Below are 16647 nucleotides of genomic sequence, written 5' to 3'. Positions count from 1 at the left end.
AGCACCAAACAACTGATTCTTCGGATGGGGAGGCCTAATGCTAACAAATCCCCCAGTCCCAAAATATGAAAAACCATTTTAAAAAGTTCGTTTGACTTGCCCTGCAGTGAGGATTTTTGAGGACTGCCTCTCAGCTCAAGTCAGGGTTTGGTTGTGGTTTTTTTTAAGGGGTTCTTTCTTCTGAGAGTTTTCCACCTTTTTGAGGTATTCGCTGTTTTGAAAACTGAAATGTTTTTCAGTCAACTTTTACATTTACATAATCCTGTAATAAAGCACTTCAATTAATCCAAACATTTCTATTTCAACAGAGGGGACTGGCTGAATCTGGCTCAGATGTACAAAGTGCTTTAATCTTCAACAAGACATGTTCTTGTCAAATGGACTAGTTTCATGAATGATTTACTCAGCTGGTGTCTCGGTTCTCATTTAAATCTCCCAGAGACTCAAAAAGAGTTGATGGAACCAATAGGAATTTATAGGATGCCCTTTCCTCTTCGCCCTTCTTTCCCAAAATAAAAGGAATTAGTGGAGAGAGGAAAGGTATGCAAGGCCAAATAAATAATCTCACTGTGATTTGGAAGTTAAAAGAAGAAAAGTTTAACAATAAATAAAAGGCACATGAGGTAGGGGAGTTACAAAGGAATAGGGAGGAAGAAACAAGATACAAACCACGTAAATATACAACCAGATTTGATGGCAATGGGCTTTTTGTCCACCTCGTGGGTGATGGCCACATGGTGAAACAAAGCACAGCAAGAAAACAGGAATGGTGGTTTCTGGTGAGCAGGAAGGCAGGAGAGACAGAGAGCAAACAGGAAGTCCCCCTGCTTTTATGGATCTTAGGAAGGGGGAGTGGGCTAACCACCATTACCTGGTAGTGGTCAGACCCACCCTGGGGAGGGGTCAAGACCACCCGGGGTTAGGTTCAAGACCACTCCCCCAGGAGGGTTTAGCCTGTACAGATGGTTTTGTTCCTTTCCCAAGGTCAGTGAAGTAAGGAGACCAAGGTGATGGCAATAAATCAATCACATGCACCCTCCTGGGCTTGCCAACGGGAGGACAAATATTCGCTCTGTTTTCTGGAACAGCCTGCCCAGAACCTAGGGAACTAAGTCTGTTCTGAGATGGTTTGGGCCTTTGTAAATTTTTACCATTAGTTGTTTGAGGCCACTAATGTGGTTGAACTAGCTTTGCAACAGGTGCTATGTGAGGAAAGGAGCTCGCAAGACAGATGCTATATGAGATAAGGGTCTCTAGCTGGGCATCTGCCACTTTATCTCAACCTGAATGGCGGCAGATTCAACTTCAAAAGACCTGTCATAGGAAACCTGTAATCAGTTTCCCTTTACAAAGCTCTGGAAAGGCAGCAGGAATCAGAGAAATGGTTGCTCACCCATAAACCAAAGTGAGGGAACCCGATGGAGCAAGGAAGGGGTTGCATGGGCTGACAGGATTCAACAGGCAAAGTCCTAAAATTTTCAGAGGGTTGTTGTGCAAATAAACACAAACAAGTAATTAGAGGGGTGAGGAACACCAGAGAATCCAGTGCTAAACAGGCAAGCTAGGAACACTAGCAAACCTGGGAGCATGAGACAGGAGCTGAAGCACATTTCTGCTCTTAGCCCATGGGCACTATAGACTTACACTGGAGGAAAAGTATCTGAGCAGAATCTGACACACAGAGATGTAGAGAAAAATAAAAGCCAGGTCTCACTGGGGATAAAATGGAAAGTAGTGCCATTTACATTTGCACCAGGTGAGAGGAGGACACCCACACTGGAAGAGCCATGCTTCGCTGCACCACCACGACCAACCCCAGCCTGTGAAGCCAGTGACACCAGTGAGACCAGCCTAACAGAATCAAACAGGATGAAACAGGAATCCAAATTGCAGCCCAGCAATCAAATTACAGTTAGTAACACAAGAGAAACATCTCTTTGCTGCCAGAAATGATCCACTCCTTTCAGGGCAAAGCCAGAAGCTGGACTCAAGTGTGGATCCAACTCTTCTGATATCAGCTTTATATCAAAGCTGAACAAACTACTGAAAAGTTCGCTTTTCATTCTAGGATTACTTCCTAGTTGTCAGATGCTTAGTAGCCTAGATTCCTCATTACTGGAGCTAAGAAGCCAGAACAGTTTAAACTGATCAGTGCTCTGCACTTTGCAAACTCAAACCCAGGCAGGTATACGAAGGTAGCCGAGACAGCAAGGATCAGACAGCGGAAAGGTATCAAGAAGTGGCAATACCTAGGACTTAAACCAGGTTAAACCCAAGGCTAGCAAGGGCTAGAAGAAATGTGGGAAGAAATCAAGCCTACCAAGTAGGCTGGTCCTTCCTGAGCCTTTCTATTTTCACCCAGACAGTGATTTTCACACGATGTCACTGAGTTGCGGAGGGAAGCCACATGGAATCTTGCCTCTACAGATTGCAGTCACTCTCTGTAACAACAGAGTCTTTGCTCTCCTGGTTGCCAGCTCCTCAGGTACTCCCTGGGTCAGATATTTAATCTTCTCTTGTTTTCCTCATTCTCTAGTCAAAAGTTGCCAGCAGGTACGGTTGTTAGCAGGGAGATGAACCTCACTGAGCCTGACCTCAGTGCCAGGCAAGGTCATGGAACAGGTCATCTTGGGTGCCATCACAAAGCACCTACAGGATGGCCAAGGGATCAGGCCCAGCCAGCATGGGTTTAGGAAGGGCAGGTCCTGCCTCACCAACCTGATCTCCTTTTAAGATCAGGTTACCTGCCTGGTGAATGTGGGGCAGGCTGTGGATGTAGTCTACTTGGACTTCAGCAAAGCCTTTGACACTGTCTGCCACAAGAAGCTCCTGGCCAAGCTGGCAGCTCATGGTTTGGACAGATTCACTCTGTGCTGGATCAAGAACTGGCTGGATGGCAGAGCTCAGAGAGTGGTGGTGAATGGTGCCACATCCAGTTGGCAGCTGTCACTAGTGGTGTTCCCCAGGGAGCAGTGCTGGGCACAGTCCTGTTCAATATCTTTATTGATGACCTGGACGAGGGGATTGAGTCCAGCATCAGTAAGTTTGCAGATGACACCAAGCTGGGAGCAGGTGTGGAGCTGTTGGAAGGTAGGAGAGCCCTGCAGAGGGACCTGGACAGGCTGGATGGGTGGGCAGAGGCCAACGGGATGAGATTTAACAAGACCAAGTGCAGGGTTCTGCACTTTGGCCACAATAACCCCAAGCAGCACTACAGGCTGGGGCCAGAGTGGCTGAGAGCAGCCAGGAGGAAAGGGACCTGGGGGTACTGATAGAGAGTAAGCTGAAGATGAGCCAGCAGTGTGCCCAGGTGGCCAAGAGAGCCAATGGCATCCTGGCCTGGATCAGGAACAGTGTGGCCAGTAGGACAAGGGAGGTTATTCTTCCCCTGTACTCAGCACTGGTCAGGCCACACCTTGAGTGCTGTGTCCAGTTCTGGGCCCCTCAATTCAAGAAAGATGTTGAGGTGCTGGAGCATGTCCAGAGAAGGGCAACAAAGCTGGTGAGGGGCCTGGAACACAAATCCTATGAGGAGAGGTTGAGGGAGCTGGGCCTGTTTAGCCTGGAGAAGAGGAGGCTCAGGGGTGATCTTATTACTGTCTACAACTACCTGAAGGGACATTGTAGCCAGGTGGGGAGTGGCCTCTTCTCCCAGGTAACCAGCAATAGAACAAGGGGACACAGTCTCAACTTGTGCCGGGGTAGGTCTAGGCTGGATGTTAGGAAGAAGTTCTTCACAGAGAGAGTGATTGGCATTGGAATGGGCTGCCCAGGGAGGTGGTGGAGGCACCGTCCCTGGAGGTGTTCAAGAAAAGACTGGATGAGGCACTTAGTGCCATGGTCTGGTTGACTGGATAGGGCTGGGGGATAGGTTGGACTGGATGAGCTTGGAGGTCTCTTCCAACCTGGTTGATTCTATGATAGGATGAGAAGGATGCACAAGTCTCCACCAAACATACAAAATGCTAGCCACAGGGCAGACCAATAAAAGTGACCACTTCACTGCAGCTCCATCTTCCTGGTCACCAAGTGGTGAGGTTCCCCCCACACAGCCACCGCCAGCCCTGCTCTCCAGTCAGCTCACCCTGATATACCCAAGTCTCACACAGAAGCTCATCTGTGCTGTGTCCCCACTATTGCCTTTAACAGACACTGCTTGTAAGAGTTCTCACAATGAATCAATTAACATCACCAACAAGTGCCATACAAACCTTCCTGATGACGAACTCCAGCTCAAGGGCCTGGTAGGCTGGATTCACAGATACCTGAAGAGGGAGAAATAAGAGGATTGATCAGAGTTACCCTTGCCCTGTAAGCCTGCTCCCCTAGCACATATTCCAACAAGAAAGTTCTCCCAGGGACAAACCACATTCCAAGCCTACCCTTCAACACAGAATTAAGTGCTCACCAGCTCAGGGATTTCCCATTCACCACAAAAAGTTAGCTGGATCTTCTGTTTTCACAAAATAAAATAATCAAAAGAGAAGAGAATAACATAAACCAGTTTCAGGAACAGATCTCCTGTCTCCCAGGTAGTCATTCAATCCACAAAACTGGCAACTCAAAACTCATCCACCCCGTCTTAGCAGATGTGAATGTGTGATGAGCCACAATGAAGGTAACAGACCAGGACGTTCACTGCAGTCCTCCCCACAGTGCACTGCTTAAATAACATGCATTTTGCTGAGTGTGCCAAATCCTGCTATCACATGAATACTGCCCTTTGGGAATATGCAGCTTGCACTAGATTTTTAAGTGAGCATTTGCACCAGGAAGCAATGCAGGACTTATTTGGAAGGGATTGAAATAGGTGGTAACCATTCAGGAGAGCAGCATGGTACTTAGAAAATGGTGCTGTAGGCAAAAAGCACATCTATTGTTGGCTGCTGCAAGGCAACTCACAGAAGCCCATTTCTTGCAGTCCCTTCTGCTGCAGTCTTCTTTCCTACATAGTGAGGACAAATACGCAGACCGTTATGGCCAATGTGCCAGGTAAGATGTGCTAGTTTGAAGCAAGCTGGAATGTTTTGGTAAAAGAACTAGATAACGGGCAGTGAAATGAAAAACAATTGATGTCAACTTCTCTCACAGTTACGCTGAGAACTCTGGGAAGAAGAAGAAAACATTCTCCATTTTGTTACTCACTCTTGCTTTTGCCTTAGACCTGGTCACATCTCATTAACCCTGCTCCTACTAACCTTGCTCCCTAACCTCTTGGCTGCACCTCTATTCTTCCTGAGAACTGGGGTAAGGTTAAGAGGGCCGGGGGGAGGTGTTGGGGTGGTTTAAAAGCCCCTCCTGGGGACTCAGGTTTCTGGGAGGGGAGTTGTGCTTTTGTATTGTTTATCCTTTGTATATTTCTGTATATAATTGTATATAACTGTATATATTGTAAATAGCTGCTTGTAAATTCTGCTAGCTGTAAATAAATTGCTTCATCTATATTCCCAGGGTCCGTCTGAGTTAGCTGGGGCAAATTCAAAAGTGTGGGGGGGCGGGGTAACCCCCAAACCATCACATAAGACCACAGAAAGAAGAGACAAGGGAACTCACTCTGCAGTACTCCTGTTGGTTCTTTGTTCCCATTTCCCTCCCAACAGACTGCTAAAAACCCACATGCTTCAGGCTGCTTACCAGGATGATTCCTGCCTGGGCAGTTGCAAACTGCATGAGAACCCACTCATATTTATTGGGACCCCACATCCCAAGCCGGTCTCCCTTCTTCAGGCCAAGAGCCAGAAGCCCAGCTGCTGCCTGGTCCACCTGTAGAACACAAGACACAAGCCTGAGGACTGTGCACAGGATGCAGCAGGGGAATTAATCTCCAGGCACTGCTTTCTGGGGGAAAAACATCATCTCTGCAACTGAAATCTGACAGAATGTCCCTCTGCTGCACAGTCTGTCAGCTAATGCTACAGGAGTGTCATCTTCTGAGTCACAGAGCACAGACAAGCCCCTGCTTGACAGTGACTGAAAACACCAAAACAGGTGTAGAACAATACAAAAAAAGCAGGAAGGAAACCAAACTAGATAATTATGTACAAATAGTTGTAAACTAATCCTGAAGACAATTAGTATCTAGCTCCTCATCAAGTCAGCCTAGAATCAAGCCATACCTGTATGCTGCATCTATCTGCACCGTTGACCTGCCTCTGCTCTGGCATACTGTGACAGCTTGGGTGTTCCCCACTTTGGAAATCACTCAGACTAGACTCAGCCAGCTCTGGAATTTGAATGAAGCTTATATTTACAGCAGCACAATATACAAGCAGCTATTCACAGTATGTACAGTTATATACAGAAATGGACAAGGTAAAAGGCAATACAGAAACACAACTCCCCTCCCAGAAACCTGAGTCCCCAGGAGGGGCTCCTAACCACCCCTGCACCTTCCCCCTACCCCTCTCAACCTTACCCCAGTCACAGGGAAGAATGGAGGTTCAGCCAGGGGGTTAGGAAGCAAAGTGGGTTAGTCAGAGAAATGGAGGGTGAGGTTAGAGAGAGAGATGCAGCTTGGAGCCCCCCAGCAGAAGTGCCTTATCTATGTTTGGATTCTTGTTCTTATACATCTCAGCAAGCCTATGAGGGAAGTAGACACCACCATTGTTATACAGCCTGTAATCTAGTCCTTCTCACCAAAACATTCTAGCTAGCTTCAAACTAGCACACATACTTAAAAAAGGCTCAGGTGAGGAAAACTGCATCAAGCAATCTTTGACCAGTCTGGGGTTCCTATCCTCACTAACTTAAATTCAGCCACTGCTGCCCACATGTGTGCAGATGTGTCTGTAAATACGCTGAGGCATTCAGGAAAGTTTTTATAGTTTTGTTATGTTCTCAAATTAATTTTCAAAACTACCTTGTAAGGGAGAATAATTTGAATAATATCTGCTGTCTGACCTACAGACTGCTTTTTGAAACTCAAGTGAACACAGCTAATCTTGTTGATCTAAGACACAAGTAAATCACAGCATACATCTAACAGAAACTTCCCAGGTACTAAGCCTTGAAATATGGCTGCATCCACTTTGAACACGTAGAACTGGCAATGTGTCACGCATGCAAAAACACAGGCAGCCACTTCTGTCTGTGACTTTACTCAGTTGCCTTTGTGCTTGGACTAGAAACCTCCACACACTCAGGACCTCTGACAGTCAGAACAGAGTGACTGATACATGAGCTGGAGCCTATTCCAATAACAAAAACCACCATGACTAGGCCATAACACATCAGACAGGAGTGACAGTTCTTCAGTACGAAAGTTCCTTCTGAGATATACAGCAAACATTTTCCATATTCTGCCTCTGCCCTTTGTTGCCAAGACTCCAAAGAGGACAAAGGTAGCCCATGCCCATTGGTCTGTGCTGGGGAGGTGCTGCTGCCCTCTGCTCAGGATGAAGATCCATACATGACACACCTCACTCCTGAGCTGAGCAATTGAACTGCTTTACATTTCTCCAGCACACCTGCTGCTGCTGTTATCCATTCACCTGGGCTCTGCTAGGGGCAAACAGGCACTCACCTCCTCTTTGAATGCAGCAAATGTCTTCCAGACCCGATCTTGGCAGAAGACTAAGGCATCGCGGTCAGGAAACCGCTCAGCAGTCTCATCCAGGCACTGGCCCACAGTTTTGCTGAGAAGGGGAATGTTTGAGACCCCCCTGACATAGCTGTTGTTCACTGTAGGGGAGGCAGAGGGCACCTCCGTGTGCAGGGCACTGAAAGAAAAGGAGAAGAATCAAGTTTTTAATCTAACACATCAATACAATTCTCCCCATCCAGCAGTGACTACAGCACTAGGAGTACGCAAGGCACATTCCCACATTGGTAGGAACCAGAGGCAGCCATTTCAGCAGGTCAAGATAAGAAAAAAGTCACAGAGCATACGCACTGGACATATACAGCCTGCACCAATCCCCCCCCAGACCTGCACACATCACCAGGCAGCACAAGCAGAGCCTTCATCCATCCACTGGACACTAGGACCCTGCTCACAGACGTGGATGGAGCCTGCACCAGCCCTGCAGACCACAGAATCATAGAATTATTGAGGCTGGAATAGGCCTCTGAGATCAAGTCCAGCCTATGACCTAACAACACTACATCAAGCAGACCATGGCACTCAGTACCAAATCTTAACCACCTCCACTTACGGTGACTCCACCACCTCCCTGAGCAGTCCATTCCACCGTCTAATGATCCTTTCCATTAGCAAATGCTTCCTAACATCCATCAGGGAAACTGATGGAGCAGGTTATCTTGGGGGTGATAAGAGCGCACCTGAGGGATGGCAAAGGGCTCAGGTCCAGCCAGCATGGGTTTAGGAAGGGCAGATCCTGCCTTTCTAACCTGATCTCCTTCTATGATCAGGTGACTGCTTGGTGGATGTGGGGAGGCCTGTGGATGTGCTCTGTCTGGACTTCAGCAAGGCCTTTGACACTGTCCCCCACAGCAAACTCCTGGCTAAGCTGTCAGCCCGTGGCTTGGATGGTAACACTCTGTGCTGGGCTAGGAACTGGCTGGAGGGACGAGCCCAGAGAGTGGTGGTGAATGGTGCCACATCCAGCTGGCAGCTGTCACTAGTGGTGTCCCTCAGGGATCAGTGCTAGGCCCCATCCTCTTTAACATCTTCGTAGATGATCTGGATGAGGGCATGGAGTCAGTCATCAGCAAGTTTGCAGATGACACTAAGCTGGGGGCAGATGTGGCTGGGTTGGAGGGCAGAAGGGCTCTGCAGCAGGACCTTGACCACCTGGACAGATGGGCAGAGTCCAATGGGATGGGGTTCAATAGCTCCAAGTACAGGGTGCTGCACTTTGGCCACAACAACCCCATGCAGAGATACAGGCTGGGGTCGGAGTGGCTGAGAGCAGCCAGACAGAGAGGGATCTGGGGGTGCTGATTGATACCTGCCTGAACATGAGCCAGCAGTGTGCCCAGGTGGCCAAGAGAGCCAGTGGCATCCTGGCCTGCATCAGGAATGGTGTGGCCAGCAGGAGCAGGGAGGTCATTCTGCCCCTGTACTCTGCACTGGTTAGACCACACCTTGAGTCCTGTGTTCAGTTCTGGGCCCCCCAGTTTAGGAGGGACATTGAGATGCTTGAGCGTGTCCAGAGAAGGGTGACGAGGCTGGGGAGAGGCCTTGAGCACAGCCCTACGAGGAGAGGCTGAGGGAGCTGGGATTGGTTAGCCTGGAGAAGAGGAGGCTCAGGGGTGACCTTATTGCTGTCTACAACTACCTGAGGGGAGGTTGTGGCCAGGAGGAGGTTGCTCTCTTCTCTCAGGTGGCCAGCACCAGAATGAGAGGACACAGCCTCAGGCTGCACCAGGGGAGATTTAGGCTGGAGGTGAGGAGAAAGTTCTTCACTGAGAGAGTCATTGGACACTGGAATGGGCTGCCCGGGGAGGTGGTGGAGTCGCCGTCCCTGGGGCAGTTCAAGGCAGGATTGGACGTGGCACTTGGTGCCATGGTCTAGCCTTGGGCACTGTGGTAAAGGGTTGGACTTGATGATCTGTGAGGTCTCTTCCAATCCTAATAATACTGTGAACCTAAATCTCCCCTGGTGTAGCTTCAGGCCATGCTCTCTCATCCTGTCACAAGCAGCCTGACCCTTGCTCCACTACAACCACCCTTCAGGTAATTGTGGAGTGTTGATAAGGTGTCCCCCTGGCCCCCCCACCCCGCCAAGGCACAGTCTGGTCCTACAGTCATTCACCTGGGGTGAAAACCCAGATATTGTGGGATATCTGGATAGATTATGGACTCTGTGGTTTACTGAGAGAGAACAACTGGGTTTGGTCTTTCTGCAACATTAAGAAGTGCAAATAACTTGGAAGGAAAAAAATCAGAACAGTTTGTAAGCAAATTCCCTTGACCAGTTTCTCCCTACTGGAAAAAAGTAGAAGATTGAGAAAGTTAAAATTAAAGTCAGAGATCTGTCATTTGGATCTCTCTTCAAAATATTCTGCAGAGAAGAGTCCAGCCCTGCACAAACTGTTCAGAAGATCTGGAAGTCGAGCTGTACCTGAGACATTTGTAGAGGAATGGTCTGTGTATGTACCACTATTCAGGATGTAGATGTGTTACTACCTCTGCTAGACAGACTTCAAAGTATTTGTGGTAGTGAAGAGAGCATCAGTAAAACAGAGAGGGCCACACTGCAAACAGGTCAGGAAGCCAGAAGAGAGATGCTTCAGCAGAGCAGCACTTGGGCAAGAATGGCACAACAGGACCCTTGAGAGGAGCACAGAGACATTCTCCTAGATGCCAAGGTGGAGAGGGAACGTAATCAGGAGAAGCAATAATGACATCTGGACAAGGCAGTAGGGAAAATCATTTTAACATCATTAAGGCTTCCACTGAGGTCTGATCACCAGTGGAGAAGCAGAGACCTTCCCTCAAACCACAGTTCCTGACCATGAGTGCTGCAGTTTTTGCACTGTTTTCTCTCTCCACCTCTCTGTGCCTCTGTGGGCCCAGCAGCACCTCTTCACCATGCTACTCTCCTCCTCAGACATTCTCCTGCTTTCTCTGTCCCTTCTCACTTTTTCCCTGCCCAATTCCACACTCTCAGCAACTCCATTTCCACCATAGGAGGTGACCAAAGGACAGGGTTAAGCAACACTCATCACGTGCACAGCTTGGAGACAATTCCCTGTTTGCAGATTCAGTGCATTTGCAGCCCAGAAAGCCAAGCAGAGCCTGGGCTGCATCAGAAGTGTGGCCAGCAGGGCGAGGGAGGTAATTCTTCCCCTCTACTCCACTCTGGTGAGATCCCACCTGGAGTAGTTCTGGAGCCCCTATGACAAGACGGATGTGGAGATGCTGGAGCATATCCAGAGCAGGGCCAGGAGGATGCTCAGAGAGCTGCAGCAGCTCTGCTATGAGGGCAGACTGAAAGAGTTGGGGCTGTGCAGGCTGGAGCAGAAGAGGCTCCCAGGTGACCTTCTTGTGGCCTCCCAGTATCTGAAGGGGGCTACAAAAAAGCTGGGGAGGGACTTTTTAGGCTACCAGGTAGTGACAGGACTGGGGGGAAGGGAGCAAAGCTGGAGGTGAGGAGGAAGTTGTTCAGCATGAGAGTGACGAGAGCCTGGAATGGGTTGCCCAAGGAGGTGGTTGAGGCCCTGTCCCTAGAGGTGGTTGAGGCCAGGCTGGCTGAGGCTGTGGGCAGCCTGCTCTAGGGTAGGGTGTCCCTGCCCATGGCAGGGGGGTTGGAACTGGCTGATCCTTTGTGATGCTCTCCAACCCAGACTGATTCTATGATACTAAGAGGGCTCCCTGCCCCATAGCAGAAAAACAGATCAACCTGAACTGAATTCCCCCCCATTCATAATGGGATCAATATTCTGCAGACTTGGTGTTATTTACTGTACAGTGTCCCTGCTCATAAGAAATAAAATCAAACATGAAGGGGTGGAGGTCAGCCTTAAGAGAAGCACAAAATCAGATTTTACCTAGGGGGTAGGGTGAATTTTTGCTCTGAGAACTAAGCAAATGCTTGGCCCTCTTTCCCCCACTGCTTTCCAGCAGATGGAGAGTTGTGCCACTCTCAGACACTATTTCAACATCACTCCTAGCAGAGCCCTTGGGCAACTCTTATCAAGGCTGCAGGGCTGCCCAAGGAGGAGGAGAAGTGCTAAACTGAACCACCATTTGTCATCTGAACGCTCCCAGATATGGCATGTAGATAAGCTAGATGAAAGAAAGCTCTGCAGAAGAAGGCCTTTGTAAGCTGTGTACAAGCTTGAAAAGCTCCTTCTAACCCAAGAGAAGGAGGAGTGCTCCTGGATCGCTACTGCCACGGCTGTTGGCTGCGGTCTGGTCCCACGGCTGCGGAGGCTCTCAACGAGCAGGTCCAGCCACTCGCACAGGCAGGTGTGGAAATAGCAGGCTGTTTGCAAAAATATTTTACGTAGACAGCCGGGCTTGACTCTCTCTAAAGCCAAGTCACCTCCAGTTTCAGCAGTCTGTCCCTAAATAATCTGCTTTTCTCTGCCAGCTGAGGCAGAGAGGTCCCTGCTCATTCCCATGGCCCGAGAAGGGCTGGAGCGGCCAGATCACAGTCACTGATCTGCTCGGACAACTGCACTTTCCCTGCCATACCATCTCGGAAGTCACTGGAAGCAGAGCAGGCCACCAGCCTGGACTGCAAGAAAGTAAACACAAGCATTTCATAGACTGCACAGCTCCTCTCTGGATACCACCCAAAGAATTCAGTAGTAAAAAATTTGGTCCAACATATTGTACTACTGCATGATTGAAAGACAAAACCCAAAAGGAGACTGGAGAAGGGAGGAAAAAGCATTAGAAAGTTCATATTGTGAGAAAAGCCAATCAAAGTCCAAAATAACCAGCTGAAACAGACTGCTATCAGTCTTCGAGATGTAGTTGCACAAACCTGTACTGCTAAGGAAAATAGTGATACCTCACATTGCCACGTGTTGGCAAAGCACTGGGCAGAACAGGCTTTCTGGATGTGCTCTGTCAATCTTTTCCAGACCTAAAGAGCCAAAGGGTTTCACTGACTTTTCACACTAAATGCAAGAAAGTGAAAAGCCAGAGCCACATTAGAGTCCTACCTCCAGTCTTCGTGGCTGAAGCTGCCTCCCTGCTGCCAAACATGAAGATGAAAGAGCGTAAAAGATGTCTTTACAAAGCTCTTATCTCCAAAACCCTGTCAAAATACCCCTGCAAAGTTCCCCTCACAGTGTGAGAACATGCAGCCCTTCATATCTTCAAATGAAAGCAGCAGATTTGAAATTATGGCCTCAGATATCCCACACTCAAACACAGAGCCACTAATTCCTCCCATCATCACCAGTAGCTTCACTCTGCAAACAGTGTGGGATCCTTTCTGCCTATAGCCAACATCAAGAGCATATCTCTCATCTGAAAGAATCCAGCAACACACCTTTATAGAGAAAGGGTCCAAAGGGTTTAGAAACCATCTTTTTGTTCATCTTTGTTACAGAAAACAAATAATTCACCTTCCTCCTCTTCCTGTTAAGCACTTGGTACTGCTAGAGCAACAAGACCAACGGGCTGACAGTCTGGTGTTACAGCAGCTCTCATTTCCCTGCCTCTGCTGGAAGAGAGCGAATAAAACCGATTGCTCTGGAGACTCAGTGTACACTGTTAAACACTACTCTTGGAGAGCACATGCCAGCAGCAAGTCAGCCTGAAGTGCCTGCAGACAAGCTAGCTTCAGCACTCAGTTGCTCCTGCAAAACTCTGCAACTCTGGAATTCAGCAGCATAACTGAATGGAGACAGGTCAGAATCCTAGGGAAAATGCATCCCAGTGCCATGCAAGAAGCAGGCAAGCAGCTGGACATTGGCAGGCTGAAAAGACACTCCTGCCTGATGGCTGCAAGCAGAAATTACCATAATGAAGCAAGCACTCTAGACTTATCCTACAAACAATTTACATTTCTCTCTGAATAGCCCCAACTAACATTTTATAGTTGTAAATATGCCATAGCTAGATTCATTTTCCACCTTCAACTCATCAGTCTCTACAGAAATTGTCAGAAAGGACAAGATACCAACATGTGGCAGAGGCATCAGTGTAACCTACTCATCCTAATGACAACACGCAAGTTCCTGCCTCATGAAGGCTATCGACCTGACCAGTGGTGTCATCCCCCCTGGTGAAAGGTCCTGCCCTCCTAGGGCTTGTGAACCGTCCTGACTGCAGAGCTCATACTCCAAGACGCTCGCAGACTCCCCAGCATTTCCTTTGTTCATGGACATCTACCAGGAGCTTCTCTCACCAGGCAAACGCTTTTGTGTCTTTTAACTAACACAACTGCCACAAAAGGGCAACGAAAGTTAACCCTGCTCTGTCCTTACTTCTTCTTTACTATTTAAAGAAATTCCATTGACTAAAGAGTTAATCAGGCTCTGATCACTTTTTCATCAGGTTAGTCTGAGGAAGGAACATGTACAAGGACTTTCAGGTTCCTACTGCAGCAGACTTTTTGGTTACATTTTCCCCTTTGCACTCTTCTGACAAAAAGCTAAATACTGCTTAAAACTTTAATAAACTTTAAAATAATGTTAGAAGAAATAGTTCACTCCTCTAAATGCACTTTCTCTCCAACTGTTTTGTGTTCCCGCCCTTCAGTTTGGCCTCTGGGCTAGAGTCCAAACCGCAGTGAACTCTGTCATGCTTCTCTTCTGAGCCGATTTCCTAAGAACAGACCGAGATGGCAATCTCAGCTGCACACGCAGGCTTCAGCTCCTCACTCCAAGTCTTGACTCGGCTGCTTTCCTTTCCCATGAACTTCCCCCAGGAGGCAGCACTGAAGTAAAAGCAAGGCCAAGAACTTGCCTGACCTCCTTGAACCCCAGAGCCCCACGGTACCCCGGACCCACTAGCACCCCGGTGACCATCACCACCCGGCTGCAACCCTGGAGGATGGGGACACAGCCCGATGAACCGCGCAAGTCAGGGTGCTGAAGGAAGACAGAGATACCGTTTGGTATGTTTCTCATGACTGCAGTCAGGATGGAGCTGCTGCACAGTGAAAATTCAACCCCGGGCACACGTTCACATCCCTCCACACACTGTACAGGGCTCACTCGCTCTCTCGATCCCTTCCCAGGCCGAGGGGGCAGACCCAGGGCAAACAGCCCTGTCTGCCACTTTGGAAGGGTTTTTGGAGAGCCAAGGGACAGCAACACACAGCGAGAGCAAAACTTGCAGCTGAACCCGCCCTCCCTGCATGCAGCCACCCAGCCGGCTGGACACACACATCGCTCCGAAGCCATATCCCGCATCTCCCGTCACACAGGGCCTCCAACTCCTAGAACCCCCATCCCTGTCCCTATGACTCTATGCCCTATAATGCCCTCATCCCTTGCCCTTATAGCCCCCATCCCACATAGCACTCATTCCTTCTCACCCACATCCCCCTTTTCCTTACAGCTCCCCATCCCTTCTCCCTATAGTCCCTTGTTCCTTACAGCCGCTTTCAAGCCCTCCCCAGTCCTCTATTCCTATAGCTCTCTATTCCCGTAGCTCTCCATCCCCCTTCACCCACAGCCCCTTATCCCAGTCCCCACAGCTCCGCATCCCCTATAGCTCACACCACCCATCACCAACCACCTTCCCCTACAGCCCCCTCTCCCCAGTCGCAGTCCGCACCTTCCTGGCGACACCCGCCGCCGTCCGCTCGCCCAGCGCAGGAAGAAGAGCCCACGGCAGGGCAGCGCTCCCAGCCGGGCCGCAGCCATACCTGCGGCAGAGGCAGCGGCCGGACACTCCGCTCGGCCGCTCCCGCCCCTCGGTACGCGAGGGCGGCGCGCCCCGGCCCCGCCCCGTAGTGAAATGCAGCTGCGAGGTCTCCCCAGCGCCTTCTCTGCTCCACACTGGGCAGCCCAAATTTCTTTCAGCCTGTCTTCATGGGAGAGGTGCTCCACCCCCCTGATCATCTTTACGGCCCTCCTCCCGACCTGGTCCAGCAGGTCCATGTCTCTCTTGTGATGGGGGGCCCAAAGATGGACACAGTACTCCTAGGCAAGGTGTCACCAGAACAGAGCACAGTGGTACACTCATTTCTCTCGATCTGATGGCCACATCGCTTTTGATGCAGCCCAGGATGCCATTAGCCTTCTTGCATTTTGCCTTATTGAACCTCATAAGATTCTTCTCAACCCACTCAAGGAGTTAGCTCAGTCACTACCTCACTAACAACTTTAAGCACTCACTTGCTGTCCAAACCCTGTTATGGGATGGAGACCAGCAAGGAACTGCAGAGCCACCACAGAGCTGGGATCCCCTCAGTTATGGGCAAAGGCATAAGCAGATAACCAGGTGAGGAGCTGAGCTGCAATGCTGAGCTCTTCTGAGGCTTGGCCACAGGACCAGCACTGGTCTACTCATGCTGAAGGAGGAGGAATGACACATGCATCATTCTCCATGTAAAATGACCAATAGCCTTTCTGGGTATTGCCTGCAGTAATGGCTAAGAGCTAATTAATCTTGTGAAAGGGCTAGGGTATAAATTCAAACCCAGAAAATGGTCTAGGTCTTTCAAATATCTTACAGGCACTGACCAAACAGTGCTCTCAGGGCTGTTCCTGGCTCAGCCACTGACACACTGGTCATCACTGGCTTCTGTTTTGCTGCTGTGCCTAGGGGGGGGAGCTGGAGTTCAGTGTGTCTAGACACAGTGTGTCTGTACCCTGCTGAGCACAATGACACTGATGAACAAGAACATCAATATCAGCCTCGGAATAGTGACATGTTCAGCACTCAATTTGAGAAGCAAAAAGGGTTTTCCCCAATGTGCATCTTGTTCCATTGTTTGGTGGCAGCAGTAACAGTGGAGTCTCTGGTAAGGGAAGGGAGATTTTTCTCTTTGAAGTGTGAAAAATTGTCCACAACTGCAGAGGAGGACACCAGGTGAGGCAGGCCAGAGTTCTGCCAGCTTATGCCCCTGGGATGACAGAAAGGATCCTTACATCAGTTCTTGCTCCCTTCTCCTTGCCAATGTTCTTGTAGCCTTGCCCTAGCTGAATGTGCAGATGTGTCTCATGGTATGGTATGGTCCGTTTATCTCACAGACATGCCCAACAGCTCTATTTCCATGTCAGTCCCACTAAAGTCAGTGTCTAGGTGAGTTTATGTATCTCTTCAGAGAA

The 16647-nt window shown here is 49.2% G+C and overlaps 1 protein-coding gene across 1 annotated transcript in view; it reads right to left on the bottom strand.

Moving 5' to 3' along the window:
- The window catches only part of ACSF2 (acyl-CoA synthetase family member 2), a 39626-nt gene extending 24326 nt beyond the window's left edge, over positions 1–15300 (bottom strand). Inside the window, 4 exon segments of the mRNA XM_064150460.1 lie at positions 4212–4265; positions 5635–5763; positions 7523–7718; positions 15149–15300. Coding sequence (XP_064006530.1) covers positions 4212–4265; positions 5635–5763; positions 7523–7718; positions 15149–15237 — 468 coding nt within the window. The 5' untranslated portion in view covers positions 15238–15300.
- Positions 15301–16647: the final 1347 nt, after the last annotated feature.

This window comes from Pogoniulus pusillus, chromosome 11 (assembly GCF_015220805.1).
Source record: "Pogoniulus pusillus isolate bPogPus1 chromosome 11, bPogPus1.pri, whole genome shotgun sequence".
In the NCBI taxonomy this organism is placed as follows: Eukaryota; Metazoa; Chordata; class Aves; order Piciformes; family Lybiidae; genus Pogoniulus; species Pogoniulus pusillus.
The sequence above is the reverse complement of the archived record's forward strand: the minus strand, read 5'-3'. Positions and strand labels throughout refer to the sequence as shown.